Here is a 23,752-nt window from a genome sequence, read left to right on the forward strand (position 1 = left end):
TTAAATAAAATTTCATTTTTGAACATTGGAAACAGATCGGATGTATGGGTCCCCTACTCCCATGAACCACGCAGCGGCATCTAGCAAGTTACAGAATATACATTTAGTGACACCTATCTCCAACTACTAAAAGAAATCAAACTTTACATACTTCAACACAAAGAACAAAATAGTCTATTTAGTATCTCTACATTTAAACGCATTCATCAATCACTTGCACAGTTCTCTAACCCTTACAGCATTTTGCCTATCTTACATTTTGGGACACCTTTATTAAAATGTGCAAAAGAAAACGGAAAGTATGTATATATTTCTTAAACAACACTATACTTTTTTTCTTTGAAGACAACGTCAATTTGCATTACTTTAACTGTAGAGGAGACAATGAAGCACGTCATATGGTGTCTTAATGGCAGTTATTTTCATCTACTGCACTGTTAATGCATATCAAATGGCACAGCCCAATCCCCAAAGACTAATTTTATCTTTCACCCCTGTTGTTTTGACCATGTTCTTGTATCACATCCTCATCTTGGAAGGCTTTCTTTTATTGTGCAATTTAAGAGAAAAGTACTTAAGTTTAAGAACTCTTTTAAGGGTAACTACTAACATTCTTTCAAGTAGAAAATAAGATTTACCTCTTCATTTTAGGTGTCTTACATTAAATAGAATCTAATATAATTCAGACAGGCAGTAGATTGAAGCTACCTTAAGCTTAATAAAAAGTCTCATGAGTGTGAGACAAGCAAAAGTCAGTTAAAGCCCCAGCGCTCAGCTTTACGGTAGGACAGCTGCGTGCCTCTAATGAAACAGCCTGCTTCAGCCTTGTACCAAACAAATATCAGCAACAAAAGCCCCGCTGAGTTGAGGGTATGGCAGTATGACCTCAAAGATAAACCCTCTTGTGTTTATGACCTAATTCCCTGACACTATAACCTTCGTGTCTGTAAGACCGGGTTACCTGTTTGTTGGCCTTCAGCACAGTTCTCAGAGTTGCTATCTGTTCTCTCTTGGTGCTCAGCAGGGACTTCAACTTCAGGATTTCTTCCATGAGAGCTTCCTTGTCTTTGTCCACCACCGGCCCAAGTTCTTGAGTGGCAACACGCTGCCTGGACAACTCAGTTGTTCTGTCCACAGCAGCTTGCAGGTGTTTGATCTGATCCCGGATTATAGCGATCAAGTTGTAAATGTTCATTGGTTCCTTCCGAGGATCTGACACAGGAGACGGCAGAGATGACACTGGAGATGGGCTGCTGTCACCGCTTACATTCTCTGCCTTTCCTAGCTCTATAGTTAACAGCCCTTTAGAAAGGAGAATGGGAGACCTTCTGCCCTTGGTCTCTGGACTACTGCGTCCACCTTTACCTTCCTTGTAGTAATCCAGCATCACTCTGTTTGGAGTTTCATTGTTGCACATGCAGACATGGTGGTATAAATTGGCCAGTTCCTCACTGAAGGTGACTAGTTCATCTTGGGCCACACTGAGGCTGCCCTGTGTTTCTCCAGCAACATCACTGACTTTCTTCAGCTCCTTCTCCAGTCTGGCCACCTGTTCTCTATCATGCCTACTGGATTTTTCTAGTGAGGTGATCTTTTCAGTGAGAGCCTGGCTCTCAGTCTCATATCTGCTCTTCTCTTCCTCATACTTAGACTCACATTCTTTGTATTTGGCCTTAAGATTTTTGAGCTCTTCTTTTAGGTCAGTAATCTCTGCCACAGCCACTTTGTACTTGCACTCCAGGATCTCTGGCCCGTTGATGTCAACTTCATAATAGTCTCCATCTTCGTGGCTGTCTCGGTCCTTCTCGTTGTCAAGGGCAGACTGACGTTCCTTGCTGACCTGGAGCTTCTTCATTGCGTTGAGGTTTTCTGTGAGTCTGCCAACTTTCTCGTGCTGCTCTGAGAGGGCCCCCCGTGTATTTTCCAGCTGCTTCTGAGATTCCTGTAGCGTTGTTAACAAGTTCACCTTTTCTCTTTCCATCTGAAATGCACGAACACAGACATCTACGTAAAGGGAACTGTATCGCTTAAATGGTTTTATTATAAGAGACAGCAACTTAGCCAAGGTCCATATGGTTACAGAAATCCGATCACTTGCACATTATGGAAAAGGCTATTTAATTTATTCTAAAACTATCTCAAGCACAGTGTTCCTTGCCAATTTTTTCTCATTTCCACTTCAAAATGCACATTTTTACACATTTCTTCCATAGCGGATGGTCTTATTGTCAAAACATCCTTTCAGCTGAAGATAAGCTAAAGTTTACTGTTATTTCGCAAATTTTCAAGTAAATATTAGAAAACATGCAGCTAGTCTATGGTGGAAGCTTGGAGCTTCACGAAAGACTCAGAAATACCAAAACTGTTAAAGTTTCTCCTCCGAAAGTTCTCATTTTGAAAAAATCCAGCAATTTTTTCCAAAAAGGCTTTTTCTTATAGAACACTTAAAAAATACCTGACAAATTAAAACATTTCTAGGCAACACAAATATGTACCTTGTTTCAAACTCTCCAACCTCCCAACAGCACAAATATAACACAGAAATGCTTGGTACTGATGAAAACTTCATGTTCTTTGAACTAATTACAGAAAATAGTTCCGGTGTACAAAACTCCTTTTGATGAAGATGACTGGAGTAACTACCAATTTTTGAACAAAATACTGTCTTTCTCGTAGTGACATAATGAAGTAGACACAGCAGGTACTGCACAGAAGATGCATTACAACTTTCCTCCAAACATAGGACATGACTGCTAACTTCTTTGCATAAAAAAAAGAAAAAAGCTATGGTTTTCCGCTGACAAACATTTTAACATCCTCAAATTCTAAATCAATCAGAGCCTTTACAAATATAGTTCATACTGTATGGTGGCCACGTGAGATATTGAAAAGACTGAAATTAAACCCAAATAAACTCTAGCAGCTATTTGGAAGTACACAGTTGTTTAGGAAACCCATTTACCTGTACAAGCTGTTGTTTCAGCTTCTGGATTTCAGAAATGTTTAATTCACTCAGAAGATCTGAAACCAGACTTGGGGCTGGAGGGAAGCTTTCATTTTTCTTGGGCGTTGATGTACTATTCTTGCCATTGCTGAGTTTGCTGAGGCAGTTTTGTTCAAATCCATTCATGATTTCATCATTATTGGGCTCTGTGGCTTCATCGCTGAACTTCAGTCCATCCAAAGAGATGTTCAGGTGGCTGTTGTACATGGAGTCGTTGATGTTCATGTAGTGAGAGAGCTCCTTACGAAGGTTGTTCTTCTGCTCCCGCTCTGTCTTCAGCGTCTCTAAGGCCTCCTCAAGTTGGCGTTCGGAGATCTCCTTCAGCCGTATGGCATCTTCTAGCTGGCTGTTGAGAAATTCTGTTTCCTCTTCAAGCCTTTTGATTTCATGTTTCAGGCCTTCAAACTCCACCTGGAGATATACACATGGAGGGGAAACAAAAACCCTAATGAAAACGTCTGCCTGCAAGGCACCAAGTAATTTTACTCCAAATGTTTGATTTCACTAAATATGGTGAGAATAATTTTTTTCAGTTCTGGAGTCTGGTTTTGGCGCTATGACTGTAAACTCTGCTTACAGAGTTTACCTTCACAGAGACCATGGAATAAAATTTCTAAGCAAACGTCTAAGCTCAGCAAATGAGCTAATCTATTCCAGCTTAATTAAAACAGGTGGGAGATACAGTGTGTGATACAGAGGCATCGCAAAACAGGCTTTCCTAGCACATTATGCAAACTCTTCCTCTGTTTGATTAACAAATTCCCTGGCCAACCTTCCCACAAATTCAAGCTGAACATTTCCAAAACCCAGCATCGCAGAGCTATGCTTCTGACACACTGCTGCACTGCTGTTAGAATACGCCACTGGGCTTAAAACTGTTGGGATGCACCGAGCAATCAAACTCTGCTTTTATGCATTCAAAATAAAATGTTTTATCATTTCTGTCATCATCATTTCAGCACATCTTGAGAGCGCTACAATTCAGACTCTACGCTTCAGACTCATAGTGCTGCTATGTGAAAATTGATGGCATGCTATAAGTTTTCACCTGTAAAATTGCCCCTTTTTTTTTTTTTAAAGCTCTCTTGCACTGAAATTATGAACACCAATGGTTAGTGTAAAATTTTTAATCCCCGGGGGGGGGGGGGGGGGGGGGGGGGGGGGGGGGGGGGGAGCCTAAAGAATACCTTTTCCTTACCTTGAAAGAAAGGAAAACATACCACATGATAGATGACCCTATTTATTTTTGCCAACTGCTTAAGGAATTTTAGATGCCAACATACACCAGTCTGGTAGTGCTGAACCACATCCGATTTAAAAAACAGGAACCAATCATGTTAATTCAGTTTTGCAAGTTCAGCCTGGGAAAACCTGATGGCTTCTTCTAGTTATGTCAGTAGGATAATTAAAGCTTAATAAAATTCATCAAGTAGGATTAGGACAAGGTAGAAAATTAAATAATCCATTGCCATGAAAAGAATTAGCTCTTGGTTCTATATATGTCCACTGAGCTCAAATATTTAAGATTGCAGTCTATTTTCAAAGGTTCCAGAATACAAACACAGTGGTCTGTAATTACTAGCAACTGACAAGATAGCGTCTGAGGTTAAATTTGGCTCAGCCCAGAATGACAGCATTCTTGAATATCATTATTTCAGAATGTGAACATGGAGCTGGGAACTTTCACTTGCTCCTCTGAATACAATGAATGAGACAAAAAAAGGTAAGAATCAAAAGTAACCAACTACATAGGTTGGATTTTACCAGATCACTGTCTCTTCCAGTCTACATCTAGAGCGTAACAGCCCCTTCATCCCTACCGCATGATGTCAGGGCACCCAAACCAACGTAATTAGACCGAATATATTTAGGTGAGAACAGGTCCAACCTGGAACCCCATTTTGGGCTCATCAGTGAGGCCAAAGTGATAAACATTGACATGGAGTTTCACCTGGAGATAAATGAAATACATTCAATATCCCAAATACCTCGCTTGGTAGGGCAACTTTCATTCGGACCTCTGATGGAGTTCCGAAGCAAATTCTAATAAGCTTTAGCTATGTGCTCACTACAACAGATGGTATTAACACTACTGTTTTCTTCAAGAGCTTTTATTTCAGGAATATTATACCATTTTCTCAATTGAACCCTGAGTTTTATTTATACAATGAGACTGACAGGTACCTGAAGAATAAAAATAGCAAGTCCCCAATTAATAGATGAAGGTAAGTGAACCGTGCCAAAGACTGCATCTAATCTAATTACCTCCGCAAATGATAACTCAGGGAAATTCTTGAGTTGTTCCAAAAATGCAGTTTTCTAAAATTCTGAAAATAGCTGGAACTGTGCAATTAAACGTGACTTTTCAGATGAGCAGTCACACAGGTCTGACAGTATAGAGCAACTACAACAGTAGTCCATGTTTAATGAAGGTAGCTAGAAGAGAGGAGGAGTACAGAACTGGAGAGACAATGTAAGCATTAAGTAGCAATAAAAACATATGTTCAGAAATACACCCAGTTACACGTACTGTAGAAGAGGATAGATGGATGGACGGATGGAGAGTATTGCAAAGAGACTCTGAAAAACTAGTGTAGCAAAAAGACTAAACCAAGTAACAAAGCAGACCGGTAGAGACTTCACTTCCATCAAAGAGAGAGAAGGCAACGGAAGGACTTGGAGGTCAAGGTAGAAGCAACAAAGTCTTATGATCATGTATAAGCAGAGTCAGAAAGGACTTAAACATTTTGGGACAAGTCTTGGTACTAAAAGATAGAGCTTATAGAGCAGCACAAACAGAAAAGAAGTGGTTGGATGTTCAAACGAGACCGAACCATGCTGTAACACAGAAATTAACTGGCGCTACCAAAGCAATGCTCACTATTTTGAAAAACTTGCCTGATTTTGCTTCAGGACAGACACTTGTTTCTGGAGACAGATGTTTTCCTCTTCAAGCTCAGTGTAGTCTTGCAGCAAACGCGCTTCTCGGAATTTATATTCCTTAATATCATCTCGCAGACGGGCCCTTTGGATCTCCACATTCTGGTTGACCTGGAAAAACAAACAAACCCCAAAATGATGTTGATTTGGTCAGCTACGATTAAATTTCAAAATTTTATCTTTCTGTATGTGCACTAATCAATTAGGTTCTATTCAAACAGAAACTCTTCCCCCCCCACCCCCCGAAATGAAATTACAGAAAACCAAGTCATTTACACAATTACTAGATTTTGTTTTCTTGCTTCACTTACAAATTCTCACCCTTGACTCACAGAAAAGTTAATGAGCAAGCAGGGAAAGCAGCATGCACACCTATGTTGTCTCACTGGCTGTAAGCAACAGACAAAAGTTTTCCAGTTTTCCAGAGAAAGACAGATTCAGATGACTCCAGACTTTCTTATTTGGACATGTATTTGCTGCTGCTTTTCAACAGACCTTTTATTTATGCCTTTTTCTTCATGCCCAGTGCAATAATTTGGAAATACGTTCTAATTAATCCTTTTGGAGTGAGACACAGAGTTAAAGCTCAAATGAAATCCAAGATCACAGGTAGAAAGAAATAGCAACTGTGGTTGACATAAAATGTTCCCTCCTCTCAGCCCCAAGGCTTATGCGAGACCTTAGAGACAGACTTAAAAAAAAAAAAAAAAAAAAAATCACCATTATTGTTTTGGGATAGATAAGTAAAAATAAATATATTGGTGTAGTATGATCTTTAGATCTTTCGTGAATATACACAGACACTTAAATAAATCGAGCTAGCCCATATCCAGCTATGTGAACGCCTCACTGTACTTAGCTCTTATTTTTTCCAACATTATTTTCCTTCAAGCCACATCTTTAAATACTTAATGAAAATAAAGTGAAAAATATGTTCTAAAACATTAGCAGAAATATCTTTAGAGCTAGGCAAATAGGCAATACAGTTGCCTATAAAAATAGCATCCAGATATTTTAGCAGCCGTACCTGTGAAGTGACAGGATGGTTTTCCACACAGTTCTAAATCGGCGCAAAACAAACATGAGCTCCTGAAAGAGGCAGCCTATCAATTCAGCTAGTTAGGTTATGGTATCTTATTTCTCTTTTCATCTATCCAGCAGCCTAGCCAAGAAAGCTTCATCCTCTGGTATATAAACTCAGACTCCCTTAGTGTTCTCCACTTCTGGTTAGAAACAGGAATGTCAGCAATGAATCAAATATGGTCTCAGTCCTCTTGCGAGTGTGCAGCAGGAATACACAGAAGTAATACAACACAGGTATCAACAGGCACCTACAGAAAGCTAAGAGATAAAGGAAATGTTTGCGGCAGGAGCATATGCCAAGACTTGAATCTGGCATGTTCTGAACACAAACACAGAATCACCTGCAACTGTTAAGACCAATAAATTTAAATTATAGCTCCCTCACATGTCAGGCAAAGATTAGACTATATAAACTTGTCTGCTTATTTTTAGCAATGAAGAGAAGAGCACTACTTCCCAGCACACTGAGAAGCTAAAATAAACTAATTGCTGAAACCAGACACTACAGTACAACAATGCAAATGAAAAGTTGCTACATTCCATATTCCATGCTTGAGCAAGTGTTGGCTCTATCTTCGCACGAACCCAGGGCCACAGGGAAAGATGCACCGCAGGTAGCTGAAGGCTACAGGCTGACATGAATTCACATCTTAACTTCTTCTCCTTAACAACGGCAATGAAGACCTCTTGCCTTTGGCAGAAAGAGCCTCCAGCCAGGTAATCCAAACTGTTTAACAGTTAAGACTGCAAAAGGCTCTTGCATCAAACCGAGTTCCATACAAATCAGGAGATCTTATCTGTAATTTCCCCCATTCCCGAGTAAGTGAAACGCAATGGAAGACCTCCCACAAAGCTACTGGCGAGCTTCTCTTCCCACCATTCAGGTTGCTTTGCTCCTCTTCCTCCCTGGATGATCTAATCTTTGCAGAGGTCAATGCCTGGAGAAATCATTGGAGCTGGTCTTTTTTGAAGAAAGAATGGTTTCTGTCCAATCCTGCCCATTTAATTCAAAGCAACAGTAAGAGCTCATTATTTAACGTGAAAGTATTGTCGTGCGCTGTCTAGCACAAGAAAAATCATTCTATTTCAATGTGTACAGGAAGGCCAGATTTAAAAATAGCTCCCTTGTTTCCTGACCAGGGAAGGAAGATATAACCTAGATTTATTGGCTGTTTAGCAAGCTGTACATTGTTTGCTCTTAGCATTTTCTTGTCAAATAAATGTGCATGCTTGCAAGCTTAAATTGGGTGCCACGCTATCTCATATAACTGACCAAATGGCAGAATTTTTTCTGCAGGAAAGAGAAGCTACTGCATCCTTCCTGGATCAGATTTTTCTATTACCCATACAGAAAGTGGTATTTATGTATTTTATGACAGACACACATACATTGCACGTGTTCTCACAGGTGGTGTTTTACAGTTCCTCAAGTCTATAGAAAAGGTGAGCTGACCTACCGATGAGTTTGAACCTTTCTGTGACTCTTGTTGCTTCACTGGCTTAGTGGCTTCTTCCTTCCTCCTCTGCCCTGAGCAACCCCTGAGCACAGGGGAGAAGGGGGAGCTGGAACACAAGGGCATGCCTGGCTAGGCTCTCAGCTACGCGAAGTCACACCTCCACCCAAAGCGAATCATAATAGCATTTTAATATATCATTACCACTGCGCGGAGAATTGATGGCCATAAAATCCTGCTGAGTGTTCGTCTACCTGACAAAACCCCTCAACTTCTCAACCTAGAGAACATTCCCGCTATGCAGAAGCCTCCCATCCATCCTGCCCAGGAAAAGACTGTGGTCTGAAAGGGGTTTCGCCTGACCTAAAGGCCACAGACAGCCCTGCTCCTGCTGCTAGAGAGCACGTCTTCAGCATTTTCATCCTCTCAGCTTTGCCTCAGAAGAGTTCTGCAAGGGGCCCCTCCAAGCAGCACTGGTGCTAGAAATAGCAGGGATTTCCTCAGGAGCAGTTTGAATCCGCCCTTGCCTGCACGTCAAAAACACAACTACTGTCCTTCATCACCGCCAAAAGCCTGCTCCTTAGAACCTACTTTTCTAGTACACTCCAGCATATAAAGTTATGTAGAATTTGACCCTGAGAATTAAAATAACCGAGAAAAAAAAAATCTCAGCTAGCTGATTCCCTCCTTTGTTTTGGGCACTGCAGAGCCTGACCAGAGCTCAGCCTCCAGGTCACCAGCCAGAGGCTGATCTTGCGAGCGAAGCTGTGTCACTAGCATGGTTTCTGTTACCCTGAACTCCACCAGCTCATGAGGTCACGGGTCAGTTCGAGTTCCCCGCTGTGGTAAACATGCTCACACCTAATTTTACATGTCACTATCATCATCAAGAGTCAAAACTTAGTTTGCCCAAATTTATTACTAATTCTAGGATTAGATTTAATGCTTCATGCAATAAATATTTCTCGATATGATCATTCCCTCTTGTGTTTTTCATGGGAAGGATTCACAAAAAAGGATGCAGACTCTTTGGAAGAAATACAGTGCAGTCAGAAAGGACAGCAACTCATACATATTCTGTTGCTGTGGGGAGAAGAAAATCATAGAATCATTTAGGTTGGAAGAGACCCTTAAGATCGAGTCCAACTGTTAACCTAACACTACCAAGTCCGTCAAAATAATCAATAAAACATCATCTCTTAGACATTTTATTAAATATCGGCATGAAAATTGGGAAGACTAATCCTCGGACACATAACTTAGCGCCTTCTTTGGCGCTTTTTTGAAGGAGGCGCTTCAGCCAATGTTTTTCTGAACACTGCCTTCATACTCACAGCTGTCACTCCAGAAGACCCAACCTCAAAGCTACATCATCTACCGTAGGCATCAATGGTGAAATTAAGAACTCAAAACATGGACCATAAGGTTTTTCTATGCACAAAAAGAAAACTTCAGGTCAATCCCTAGACATGAACACAACTAACAAGTTACATTATTTAGGCTACAAAGACCAGCAGTTGCAAGTTGTGCGTGAAATTCACAGCTGCCCATCTGATTTTAATTGCGTTTCCTTTGCAGATGTGAGGACTGGGGTCCTCTGGCAAAGTATCACATAACTGTGTCATTAAGGGCTGGGATATAAAATACTCCTAGAACAGACCTGAATTAAGATTACATAAGAAACCAAAAATAATCTTCCCCTACTTCTCAAGTTACAGGCTCTTAAATATTTTTTTTGTATTATAGATATTAAACAAAACACTAATATTTGAGAGAAAAAAAGATAAAAAGTTCCATTAGATCCAACTGTTTACTATATATCAGCAAAAGGTTTGGAAACTTGAACTTTCACTACTGCAATAAAGATCACCTGCGTGACAAGGCTGTTCGCAGTCCCTGGCAATGGGCAAACGCTTTCAGGGTGGAGAGGCAGACCAGCAGCCACGCGTGGCCGGCAGCACCTCCTGACGATGGCCTTCTCTCTCTCATCTTCCTCAGATGCAGGAGCTACAAGAGCTTCTCGTTTTTAAAATTTTGCCCACTTTGTTCTTACAATAGAATAACTATAAAATAGTATTAAAAACACTTATTTATTTATGCAAAGAAGAAATGCCACGGTGGCCTGGCTCTGCTTCCCCATTCACAGGAGAAACTGCCTCCAGTCACACCTGCACCTAGGTTATCATGTGTGCACACGTACTGGTACAGCATAAGATGCTCCTGTGTATGAGGAAAGGTTTATAAATAAAACACCTGTGGGTACCATGGCTCAGGCAACCTCAAGTTGAGAAAAGAAGCAATTTTATTTCCCATACAACCCCTCTGTAAAATTCAGGCTATATCACAATATGCACACATATCCTGCACATTGAATGCCGGGAAGTGAAAACACAGCTATACCTATAGCTGTTTTCCATATATATAAAAACATACAACAACTACCACCTCAAACTTGTGTTTATGACATTTGTTCAGCATTCAACTATTCTCACGGACGTACGACAGTCACCAAGTTACTCAAATGTAACTATCACAGCTTTTATACCTCGATTCAGTTTATGAGCCACAGACATCCCTCTCCGGCCTCACACAACAGAAATGGACCATCCTTTGGATAAAAGTCTTTGGTTTTTCTAATTGTATCCAGCACCTGCGTCCTCTTCTCCAAACACTGCATGGGAAACTACTACGAAAACAGTTCTTATAAGTGACAGAAAAATTAGCGTGCTCTCAGTAGTGTTTTACAACACAAACACATTTAAAAGAAATATTGCAAAAGACAGACCACACTACCAGTAGAGAAAGTCACTGTCTGCATCAGTCGGACTGTATTTTCCAGAATTTATAGCAAGTGTTTTTGGTGTCTTGTTCACACAAGCCCACTGGAGAAAAATAAAGTTGATATAACGCTAAACTGTAGTTCAAACTCTTCTCCACTCTTTTGTTGGAAGTCATGCCATGCCATGGTCTATCTGCTGAAAAGCTGCTTGACCTTCTAAGCCTTGGTGTGATTGCAGACAGAGGCCGATACAAATAGGGAAGGAAAGAGGAAGGCGGAGCACTGTGGTCACTCAGAAGCAGAAGAAAGAGTGTTTTGTTTGTGTGTTTTCAAAAGCAAAGTCAAGCTTTAATCACATTTCATAGAGAAAAAAATTACTGTGCCAAAAAAACCCCAAGAGAGAGATGACTCACATCCCAGTCAAAGTCTCCCTTCCCAGGTGCCTCTCTGAAGTATCATTTTGCTCTGGGAATGGGGGGGGGGGGGGGAAAACCTCAACAACAACAAAAAAAACCCCAAAACCCCAGCAGTGGCAACTGCAGTCAAAAGCAGGCGAGAAGCTCCAAGCCCACCAGTGCAGCACTTCTCCCCAGCGCTCTCGCAGAAATCCAAACTACACTCAGATGCCACTGCAGGCAGCTCTGCCCTCCTAGCACAGCTCTGCAGCGTGATAAGAGCCTCCCAAATACAGCACCAGGAACACCTCTGTCAGCACCTTGGGTTGTTCTGCAACTAATGCTAAAAGAACTTAACTAAAAACGTTCCTCACCTCACCCCTTCCGAGGTTTTCCTACGCCTGGGCCAGGTGTATGCCCGTTTTATGCATTTGGAGCCACTGAGTGAATCTGACCCGGTTTCTCCTTCCTAGCAGAAGCTGCAGTCTTACTTTTTATTTTTTGGACTAGGAGACAAGATCTGAAGAGCTCTAATTCACATGAGACATGGCCAGTGTTCCCAAGCACAGTCAGGTTGAACTCCATGACAAATATCCTGTAGGGAACAAAAATCAGAGATGGCAGGGAAGAAGAGGTGGAATATGTACAACTCACAGTGCATTTATTCTCCTGCAGAAAGTCAGGGAAAAGGGCATACTAGCTATTTATCATAACTTATACATAATGCTCCCAATAGCTCTGAAGCGTTAACAGAAGACATGCAGCTACACTGAAACTTTGGTAGCAAGTATGCACAATTGCCTGGGTTTTGGTTTTGGTTTTTTGTTGTTGGTGGTTTTTTTTTTTTTTAACCTGTCCTCTCATTATCCAAGCACCTACCCCATGACAAAGCACCTTACTATGGATACATACGTCTCAGGATTTTCTTTAGCTGTGATTAATGCCGGGGCACCACCCTACTCATGTACTCAGCTCAAGATTTATTGATTTTTTTTGCAAACCATTAAATAAAAAGCTTTGTGAAGCTGTGACATTAAGGATGGGTTTATCGCAACACTGGAGAACAAAGAAATGCACTGTCATGGATTTCTTTTCTGAACAATATTAGAAAGACCTGAGCTGAGACTCAGTTACCACAGCATATCCTGGAGCCATTTAAATCTCTTCTAACTACTTAAACAGCATTAAGTCTTGCTACAATATATATGTCCTATTACTTAACGTGTTGCTTGCTAACTACCCATTCAAACATTTGATCCAATCCAGAGTCAATTCAAAAGCACATCCTCCAAACCCCTTCTTTGTCATGGGGAGGGTTAACTCCTGTGCACATATGGCAATACGCTGCTTTACTCTCGTTTAAGCTCCTTGTATAAGGATCCAGCCCTGCTCTAGTGATGCTCTCCAACTGCAAGCTTACAGTCCAGGCAAGGATAAACATGCGCCCCCCGCCCCGACCCACAGGCTTTAGCCGCCCACCCAAATGGGTGGTCTTTGCCCGGTAGTCCACTGGGCACTAAACACAAGGTGTTTGGCCCTGGTGCAAGCCCACACAGGCAGCAGCAGTGGTGCGATGTCTTCACAGAAACAAACAGATCAATGGTGTAGAAGAAGCTGGCAGGACTGGAATGAGCCTTGTCATCAAAAGCTGCGGGCATTGGTAAGTCTCTGAGATCAGAGGACAACTTTTTAAATCCATCCAAAATAACCCGTTTTAGAACTGGAGTAAGTCAGTTACTGTTAATGGTCTCATTTCCAAACAGTGATCTCATCACCTATAAAACGGAGCCATTTTTGAGCTCCAGGAGCACAAGAGGGGACCCCGTTCCCTCTGTGCGTTCCCAGCCACCCTTCTTCTTCGGAGACCTGGGCTTGTCGTCCTGCAGCGCCGGGTGGGCCTGGGCTCTGCACCTCGGCTCCAGCCAAGCGTGCGAGTCTGGATGGAAAACGCTGACCCAAACTTAACGACAGTGTTATGAATGGCACTGTGTAACGTTGTTATTACAGTCTCCCCCTTCCTGCACTGAATTGCTTGCTAAGAGCAGTTAAACTCCAGCTGCTTTTCAAATCTCAAATCTAAATGCTTGGCAGCTTTCCACGTCCTTCACTGCCACAAAGAAAACATTTAACCCTTCCAAGGCCTGCCAATAAACTTTTAGGTAGCTGTCATCTTTTACCTCCAGAAGGGCTGGTGGAGCCGAGCCCAGCTCTAAGAAGGGTCACTGCCACCCAAAGTGTCCCCAAGCAACGTCCCACAGAGATGGGTGATGCTCAACAGCAGCCTCGCTCACCGCTGCACCCAGCAAAAACTGCCTGCAGCCTCAGCTAGCAGGTTTTGAAGGGTCTGCTGTGCGCTGTGTTTGTATTTTCAGATGCTAATGAAACAAGCTTGAGGTTCTTTCAACAGACCTCCCTCAAGCTGAAAGGAGAAGGAAGAAAAGAGCTCAGTAACTGAGACAACAGCCCTCTGCACTCAACAGCTTGCCTGTCATTCCCTCAGGTTTGGGAGGGCGCAGGGACGTCGTTCCCTGGGGGACAGCTGAACTCCGATATAGCTCGGCAATATCTGAACTCAAGCTCCGACTGCAGTAATTCTCCCTATGGATGGAAACTAGCAAGGGACTGGAAAGATAAAGCATGCTTCCAGGAAAACAAAATGAACAATAAACCAGCTAGACTTACATAAGAAGCATAAAGAGCCTTTGCTGCCTCTTCTGCAGTTTTGTCTACAGCCCACACTTCAGGGAATAAAATGGTACCAAAGAGGTATTTTAATTAGTAGCTCTAAGTCACATTTAATTAAAAAAAAAAGTATATTGTGACATCAAACATAGTTTTTTATATTTCAGATTGAGACTGCTTATTAAAAGCTAATAACCAAAATCAGTCATCCCCTATATCTGCCCTCCTTAACAGCAAACAGCAATAAGACCTACAAGTGAGATATTGCTCTGCCTGGAGAAGCTGTGGTGGCTCTAAGGAGTTACAGAACAAGAGATCACAAAGCAAACTTTGAAACACTAATTTGCTGAAATTGATTTCAGATCCTTGAAAGCTCTCAGGGTTTCATTTCCCAACTGTAGCATATAATCTAGACTCCTCTAATGCACCAGGTGTCTTAGGAGAGTCAAACACATGCAATCCACTGTGATAATTTGGTAGCAAACTCAAAACAGACCAATTTCCCTATCTAGAAATTTGGCCTACATCTCTGGTTTCAGGAACACACTCCTCCTCTCAGGAGCAACCATGCTGCCAGAATATGGCTTGCAATATATCCACAACAGCCCTCATCAGAAAAGGGACTTTTTTCGGTGAGGTGCCGATTCGCTGTCTGCTGGACCTATGTGTTGTGATTCTCCCAGTGAGCTGGCCCCGAACGGGTGCCGAAGGGGCCGCTGGGCAGCGGGTGAGCCTGCTGCGCCTGCACGCTCTGTGCCCCAGCGCCTGCCAAGCCGGGAAAGCCTTACCGAGCACTTGCTGCTGATGCTCCCGGGTACAGAACGGCCTCGGGACAGAAGCAGTGATGAGCCGGCGACCCTGGTGGGGAAGCGGCCGGGAATCCCTTCTAACGCCATCGGACCTTTCCTTGTCATCATGGCAGTCGGTGTCCTGAGTAGTCTCGCTTGTCCCTAACCAAGTTAAAACAAGTCTAATGTTTTAGTATTTCCATAAGCTAGTTTTTCTAGCCCATTGAGAACTTCTAAATGCTTTTCTCCCTGGTCAAGTGTTTTTTCATTGTTACTTTTGTTTTTTGATTTTAACATCCTTCTGTTAATCTGTGATTATTGACCAAAAAACTCCCACCTCAATGATATGAGAGAACTACTCTATGCTGTGCTCTGTACTTCGTGCCTGCAGTCCAAAACTGAAGTTTTACTCTGCTGTTATGTCCCTTTGCAAATCCATATTAAGTTTGCCTCATCAGAAATGTCCACAAACCACGTATTTTCAATAATCATAAGTACAAGTTTCTCTTGTTAATTAAAGCCTGCCCTCCTCTGTTACAAGGTCTGTTGGAGGCTCATTTATTTTCTTACTCATATTTCTTACTCTAATATTAAAGGCCTATTTTAAAGATTCCATTAACCGTTTCCAGCAGTGACAGTCTTTCTCAGGCAGATTTAACGCTAGCATATTGCGGCAGCAGGCCAGGAGCAAGTTATGGGACTTCAGCACTAGATACCACAAATCTGTCAGACTTAAAAGAATTTACAATTAAAATAATATTGACAAAAAGTCAAAGATAGTACAGCTATCAAAGATTAGACTGACTTAATTTGGCCATAACTAATTTATATGTAAAGCATGAGATGAAAGCTTTGGCTAAATTTATACTCGCAGCATTAGTGGCCTATTTTCACAAGGTGCCACACCTCCTGGATGTGAAAGTGCTTAGTTTACAGTACCCAATCCTACCAAGATACAATCATCTCAAAACCACCGGCTTAGAGCTTCATCACTACTTCAAACAATTTTAATGAACTAAATCCCAAAGGAGTTCTCTATCTAAATTAATGATACCTATGATACCACTTTATAAGTAGCAGAGGCGTATGAAAGATTTTGCTTACATTTAGATTATGGAAGTGGTACGACTTTATAGAAAATGCCATGGAATAAAGGAAAATGCTGTAATATTAAACAATATCATGTGGAAGCCTTATGGAGGCTGGATTTAAAAAAAAAAAAAAAAAAAAGAGAGATTTTCCCTTTACAGGCATAGTAATCCTTCTGGAGTACAGCAGAGGTGAAGAAGATGTCTGGCAGCTCCATAGGACAAGAGGTACATGGTGCAAGTCATGAAGTGACACCCATCCCCAGCCCAACTCACAGGAACGCCCGCCAGGTCCACCCATGCCTCTGGAAGCAGCAGCCTTCCCTCTGCTGCCTGGGGCGGTCAGAAACACCCAAGCACTCATCAGCTGCAGGAAACCACACAACTGATGGATGCAGTAAGCTCTATACTGTGATTCTGGATAAAAAACATCTTACCTCTTCTTCCTGAGCAGGATCTGCTAATGGCATAGTCTTACCAGCCTTCACTCACACAAACAGCCAACTTCAGCCAGGGTCTGCGTCTGTTTGGCTGCAGGAACTGCTCCTAACATCAGCGTAGTCAGGCTCTAGCACAGTTCATGCTGCCAAACCGGGATCGCTCAGCATTTGCGGTTCAAAGTTCTTGTTTTCTCATCTAGCAGCAACATTTTCTAGTAACGCTTCACACACAACACACCAACTTGCACACAGGCTGCACGAATTGCAAGTGCCTCTAGTGCAAATTTTTTTAATGAAGTTGCTGTGTATAACTTGCATTAAACTAGAGGCAGAACCTCTGGTGAGAGAAAAGGATCAAGCGAAGAGGGATAGAAAGGAAGGACGGAGTAGAGGGAGATCAGTACGGGCATAAGCCCAGCTGCTGCCGTATCACAGACTGCATTTCTGTTTTCCAACAAACAAACCGTAGGTTACAACAGGAGCAGGATCCAAGCAGCTTGGATTTTCTTTCAGCAGCCTTGTTTACCACTTAGCAGGACAGACTTTAATAACTTTCTGATGACTTAATACAATTACTTCATATATATTATGATTAAATGATGAAATCTCCTTCCCTTTTCACAGTTGTACTTCAGATAGTGTCTTACATCTAGCTTGCACTCTACAGAAATAAACAGATGTGGGGACACAGCAATTGGATCTTCGTCAAACAATGACTAAATGCTGTTTCCAGAGATTTCCTTTGTCTCTCAACTGTTATCTTACAGCTACAAGAGGCTTTGAAAAGCCAGACACACCACAGGGGCAGTTGTTCTGAATGTATTTATGCCACAGCAGCCTGTTCCTCGCAGGACACACTTTGGAGGGAGCAGTCAAGTTCTGCACGCAGAATACGGTACACTGAAGTTGTGTACCAGTAATTAGCAAGATACTGTTGTTTTGTCCACTCGCACTCGAAGTGCATGCTCTGTGCCTGTTATAAGGCCACTGACCTATATTTCCACAAAGCAAGGGGGGGGGGGAATCCATCTTTGGCCATATAAGGGTAACACACTGCCCTCTTTCTATTAAAAGTGGATTATTTTTCTAAGAACTGTTTTGATAAATCACACTAAAATTATACTGTGTAAAAATCTACATGTAGGCAAAACCAGCAGCAGCGAAACAGAAGAGTCCCTTTGTCATGAAAAAAGCTATGTTCATTGACCCCATGCTAGTTTTTCCTCCCACAAGAGCTTTTGTCCAAGTTCCTCTGAATTCAAACAGCTGAGACATTGTGAAGATCAAACAGCTCTGTCAGAATAACCACCAGAACATACACCACCATCATTAAGACACAAAAAGGGCAAGTCTCCATTCTAGATTCTGCATTTTAGGGCAAAATACCATGACAGTAGAAGCGGTGGCATCCAGTTCTTGGAAGCAGTTGTCAGTGCCTGTACTGACATGACCATCTATATTGCTAGTTAGCCGTAAGCTGTCCCAACAAACATCGCTCCTAGAGCTGCTGACTGTTTTCACATTGGCCACACAAATGTAACACCATGAACTTCCTTAGATATTCTCGAAAACCAGATCCAAACCAGTTATTTATCAGGTTGAAATTAGTCATCTTTTCAATCTCCACAGCAATGGAGGGTCAGGATAACCCAGATAAGAAAAATCAAGGATACCTCTCTGGCTTCCAGACCTAAGCTACGCCACGCAGAAGCAGCTTGGATTTCATTGCACGCGATTACTTGATACCTGGTTATTCCGTTCAGTATTTCCCCTTCAGTCCCGGCTACATCAGGAACAGCTCAGACCAGTGCCAGTCTGACACACAGAGGACAGGTAGCTTTGGTTCAGGGAAATGCCAACTACCCTGGGCTTCTCTCATCTGCTCAACTTCTAGAGCAGCAGACACCTCCCTCTGGGCAATCAAATGCTAAAAAGTAGCAGGGGTTAATGAGTTAGCTACACTCACTAATGAAATAAAGAGAGAGAATACTAAGCAATGTCAACTAAAAAAATCTGGACCCTCTCCTTCATCTGCAGGTGATCCAGTGGGCATTTATGGGGAGCTGGGGAGGGAGACTTGATACGTTACCCCCGCAAACTTATTTCACCTAAAAAAGGGATAAAGAGGAATATCAATAAAGTACATCAAAACTAAACTTGAAAACCAAAATGTAGGATAAAAAAAGAATGGATTTTGATACAGTCACAAGGGCAGCAACAGCAGATCAGTGTTATTTCTGATACTAAGGCACATCCCCTAGCTGGCTCTTTGTGCTTCTGCCCAAGCGATGTTTTGTCACAAGCCACGTTCTTAAAACCTACTGTATGTGACTTGAAAATAAACCTCAGGGTGCAGTTCTGAATCAGTCTATCAGCACAGAACCACTAGGTGAAACAAAGGAATTTTTTTCCCCAAGCATATTACAGTACTGCTTTGAGGCATACTGTAGTACACGCTCTTTCCTATTTTCAAAAAAATGCCAATCTGACCCAAACAAATCCTGCTTGGATAGATTGCCAAGGGTCACCTACTTTAATGGAAGCAGTGCCAAGCACAGGCAAAACAAAGCAATCTCCTTGCTTCTGCATCCTAAAATCACACTACCAGCAAAGTGGAAGTTTTCACTCAGCAGCGAGGGAAAAAAGAAAAAAAGGAAAAAAAAAAGAAAAGAAAAAAAACCCCTCTTTAATTAACAGTTTGCAAAGTAACTTGAAGCCATTGTTTCACTGATTAGAGCATTTCCAGCTACTCTTTCAATTGTGCATATTGATTTTACATCTGTTAAAAGATTACAGCTGCATACAAGAGACTTTCTTCCTCCACTGCTCATGCTAGTCAGAAACCCTGGGCAGACTAAAGGTCGTAATGAAGGTCACGAGGAGCCGTGACTAAACAGAAAGACTCATCCTGCTATTACTGCAGCACAGATAGGCACCCAGCAATTTAATTCTAACAGAACAATTAAAAGATCCCCCAGCAAGCGTGCTACCAGATTAATTCCCAAACAATAGAGTATTGTGGAATCTTTACTGCTAATTGAAACTTTGAGAATCGTATTTAGAGTTTTATAGTGTCAGAAGAATTTATTTTAATATTTCTTTAAAATCTGAAAATACACAGTGTTCAAAGGGTGACTTTCAATGCCCCCATTTTCAGTATTAATTCATTTTTGGACACTGAGTTTCTAGGCAGCAGCCATTACAGCAAGAGAAACACTGTTGTTAACATCTTTCCTCTGAATATATCAGTGCACAACAACAATAGAGAAATCACGAGCAGATGCCTCCTTGAATACGTGCAAAGCACATCAACTGAATTTCCATGACAATTCATCTTCTTTGGAATGGATTTTTATTATGTTTCAAATGGATACAAACGACATGCAGTACTTCCTTTTTGTAAAAATACTCAGCTCTCATCATTCTTTAAAAAAAAAAAAAAAGGAAGCTGTCAGTATAAAAATCAGCTTCAATGAAAATAAAAAGGTGGGAAGAAAACAGCTGCCATCTGCAGCCATCTGCAATGTGCTGAGCCAGCATGCAGCAGCGCGCCGCTATCATACTGTTATCACTACCTTTGAACTTCCTGCACTGGACAAAAGACAGGTTTTAAACCAAAACAAACCAAACCAATTCACACTGTGACCCTTCTAATTCTTTCAACACATTAGAGGACAAGAAATCCAGTCCTGCACACTAGATGTGATGGGCTCGGTGCCTTCAAGAAACAGGCTTGTCACTGCTTTGCTTTTAGAAACAGAGCTTTCCCAGCCCGCAAACTGCCACTTTTACATTTGGAGCACGTTTAGCAGCTGATTTCCAGCCACACTGCTCACTTCAGACGTAACTCTTTCAGTGTATTTTAGCATTATTTAAATATGCTTCTGTATGCACAGTTCAAAAAAACAGCAATGAATCAAGGAATATCTTCTATACGCTGCTGTGGGGTATTATTTGAGCATTACACCTGGGCCCAGAAGGGACCTAAAAATCCACAGGTAATCAGCTCTGCAAGAGCCTTTGTGCTCAGAGGCTTTTCCATTAGAAGTTAAGGGTTGCCACGAGACCCTTGAACAAGGAGAAACGGGGAGAACCATCTTTATCCCCAGAGTATTACACTGAAAGTCGTGTCACGCTGCTGCCTTACTCCCAAATTCAGTGCTGATAAACACATTGATTTCTACGAGCTTTCAGGGCAAAAAAAGACAATGTGCAAATGCATCCACCTCCTGCAGCCTTTCCCGTACAATACATGGGAATGGCAGTAAGTAATGTGCGATATCAACCCTGCAGCCACTCCTGCGGACTGGACAATCACAACATGACCGAGCAGAGCGACCCTCAGAAGGTCACGCTTCTGCAACTCACCAGGCAGAGCAGGGGAAACGCTCTGCTTTTTACCTTTTTTTAAAACAAAATATTAATTTCTCCACGACTCACCAGCCTGCAATCTGGTTTTGTAAAAGTTTATGGAAAGTGCTCTTAACACAATTCTGCTTGCTTGTATTTTTGTTCAGCAACTTGACTGTATAACTGGTCCACCTGCCTCCACGTCCACCTCTCCCGCTCTGGTTACCTCTCGATTGCACTGGTAGTTATACCAGCACTCAGGCAGCTTCATTTGATATACAAGGCTGAAGCATAAAGTCATGCACAAAGCCCTGCTACAGAGGCTTTCTAGCAAAGCTCACCATATTCTGCAATGAAGAGATGACTTTTTTTGTTTTAGTTCCTTGAACAAAAGGAGCTTGCTCCTTGCTCTTTGTCAACATCCCACCCCAACCCTCCGTTTTCTTCTCACCTCTTTCTCTAGATCAACAACCCTGCTCCTGTTTCTTTGGTGACCATGATGAGTTTCTCTCTCAACTCGTTCTGCCTGCATGGGGTCTCCAACTCTCTGTACCTCCTAGAGGCAAGGTTTCTAGAAAAGCCTTTATTTAGACCTTCCTTCAGTGCAACCAAAACTCTTACACTGCCAAAACTCAAAGCTCCGTTGCTGCACAGCAACCGATTCTACCATCAACTTTCAGAGCTTTTCAGTGCCCTTCACTCCAATTAATCCAAATATTACCACTAAAGTCATCTTCCTTCCCCTTGCTCCAAGTCATATTCTCCATGAAAAATATGCCTTTTCCCTGCTTTCTGCATTGGATACCATTTTAATGCCATTCACTTCTCTGACCTCTTTTTCCATTCTTCACACTCCTACTTCCAAAAGCTGCAAATCCTCCTCTGCTACTGTCCTTTCCGCTTGGAAAGAACTCTTATAGAGATCAAGTAATTTTTTCTTCCTTTATTCTCCAAGAGTTTTATCATGAAAGACAATAAATCTTTCAGCACTTTCCCTTCTCTAAGCTGTTCACCTATATATGCAGCATTACAGATTAGATACTATTCAGAATGGGGAAGGTGGTTTATTCTACACCATGCAAGTGTGTACAGAAGATAAGTGTTCTACAAGCATATTTTTGCTGTATGATGAACATTACCACAAGTTTCTTTGACCTTTGCATATATCCAGAAATATTACAGCAATAACGTTGAGCATTTCATACGATTTCATTGCATCAAAAATGTATCCCTCCTTCCTCCATTTATTTAAAAAGGGAAGAAAGCACCCTCTTGATTTGATACAGAAATACAGGTCAGACTACATCAACCACAGGACTTCAAATCTAGAATACACTGTAATAAACTACTTGAACACGCTTTTGGCCACTTACCAGTAGTGCACAGTCTGTAATTTAGAGCACAATAAAATGTTGTTTCCACTTATTCTCTGCTGTAATAAACCCTATGCCTTCTTTAAGCATGGCTCCTGATACAGCTTTTAGGGAACACCGAACACGGAGGCTTTCCTTCCTCGGCTGCAGGGGAGATCTGTCGTGCATTTTCCTGTATGGGTTACCAATGTGTTCAAGAGGGAGAAACAGAAAGCAACACAAAGGACCATTCAGCATCTTAGCTATAAACCCTAGTGGGAAAGAGAAGTGTAATCATAACTTTAGGAATACTCTTCCTTCACTGACAATGTTAAGGAAACCTGGAGAACTTCAACAATCAGATTACTGTTTATTTATAGAATTGTCAGCCATCATCGCTCTGAGCAGACAGGGTCACATCTAACAAACAACTTAATGGCCCACCATGGTGAAAACACGGGCTCCAAAAAATAAACACTTGCTAGCAATTAAAACAGTCAAATATTGTGAACAGACTGTGCCCTGGGCTTCCCAGCAATGCCTCTTCCACCTCTGTTCTTGTATTTTAACTGCAAGGCCCAGAAAACGGATAGAAGCGCCTGTAATATTGCTGTGTCCAAGGATACGGAGAGATGACTGCATGCAGTTGTGTTACTGCACGTGTAAGGCAGTCGTGGTCGAAGTGGCCTGATCTAATACAGTGCGTCTTATGTTTCCAGTGACTGAAGATCAGCTTCCACTTGAAGCTGTTCTAATCAGAGCGCTGGCAATTATCCGCCTGTCCTTCAGGGAAGCGTTCGGCTACCCACCGCCGGAGACCACATTCCAGGTCTTCACTGAAGAATAAAGACGTCGGGGCTGGTTGGTTAGTTTTTTAGGTTTACTCTGAGAGTATGGGTGAGCTTCATAAGCTGTAAACTTAGTTAAGGAAATTATTTACAGGATTCGACTAGAGCATGAGGGTTGTTAGAGTCACTTGAGACTCCGGAAAAACAAACTCATGACCAATTCCTCCAAAGTAAGGCAAGAGAATAGGATGGAGGGATAAAACTGACAGATCTTTATAGAGGTCTACGTGCTGGGTATCCCTTTTCTCTGGGGTGAAAAACAAACAAAAAAAACCCCAGGATAAACAATTGTGCATCTGCATTCGACACAGACCTGAAAATCCCAACATTATCAACAGAAAAAAAGAGAGACGGAGTCCCCTGCGCATAGCAGGGCCAGGTAACTGCATGGTGTTCATTATCCTTCAGATTGACACACACTTTCTTGATAAAGCCTATTAGACGATAATACAGAACAAGAAAGTTTCTTCAGAACAAATCTCAAAAAAACAGCTTCCATTTTACAGCCTTGGAGGAATAAAATTACTCATATGTTACTGATAACTTGTG

General features: G+C 41.9%; 1 protein-coding gene across 4 annotated transcripts in view; it reads right to left on the bottom strand.

Moving 5' to 3' along the window:
- The window catches only part of BICD2 (BICD cargo adaptor 2), a 97,303-nt gene that overhangs the window by 18,331 nt on the left and 55,220 nt on the right, over positions 1 to 23,752 (bottom strand). For all 4 annotated transcript variants that reach the window (XM_050904546.1, XM_050904545.1, XM_050904544.1 and 1 more), the window contains exons 3-5: positions 5,903 to 6,055; positions 2,963 to 3,415; positions 962 to 1,981 (exon numbers count right to left, since the gene is read on the bottom strand). In XM_050904546.1, the coding sequence (XP_050760503.1) occupies positions 962 to 1,981; positions 2,963 to 3,415; positions 5,903 to 6,055 (1,626 nt within the window). The remainder of the gene's footprint in view (positions 1 to 961; positions 1,982 to 2,962; positions 3,416 to 5,902; positions 6,056 to 23,752) is intronic.

This window comes from Gymnogyps californianus, chromosome 13 (assembly GCF_018139145.2).
Source record: "Gymnogyps californianus isolate 813 chromosome 13, ASM1813914v2, whole genome shotgun sequence".
In the NCBI taxonomy this organism is placed as follows: domain Eukaryota; kingdom Metazoa; phylum Chordata; class Aves; order Accipitriformes; family Cathartidae; genus Gymnogyps; species Gymnogyps californianus.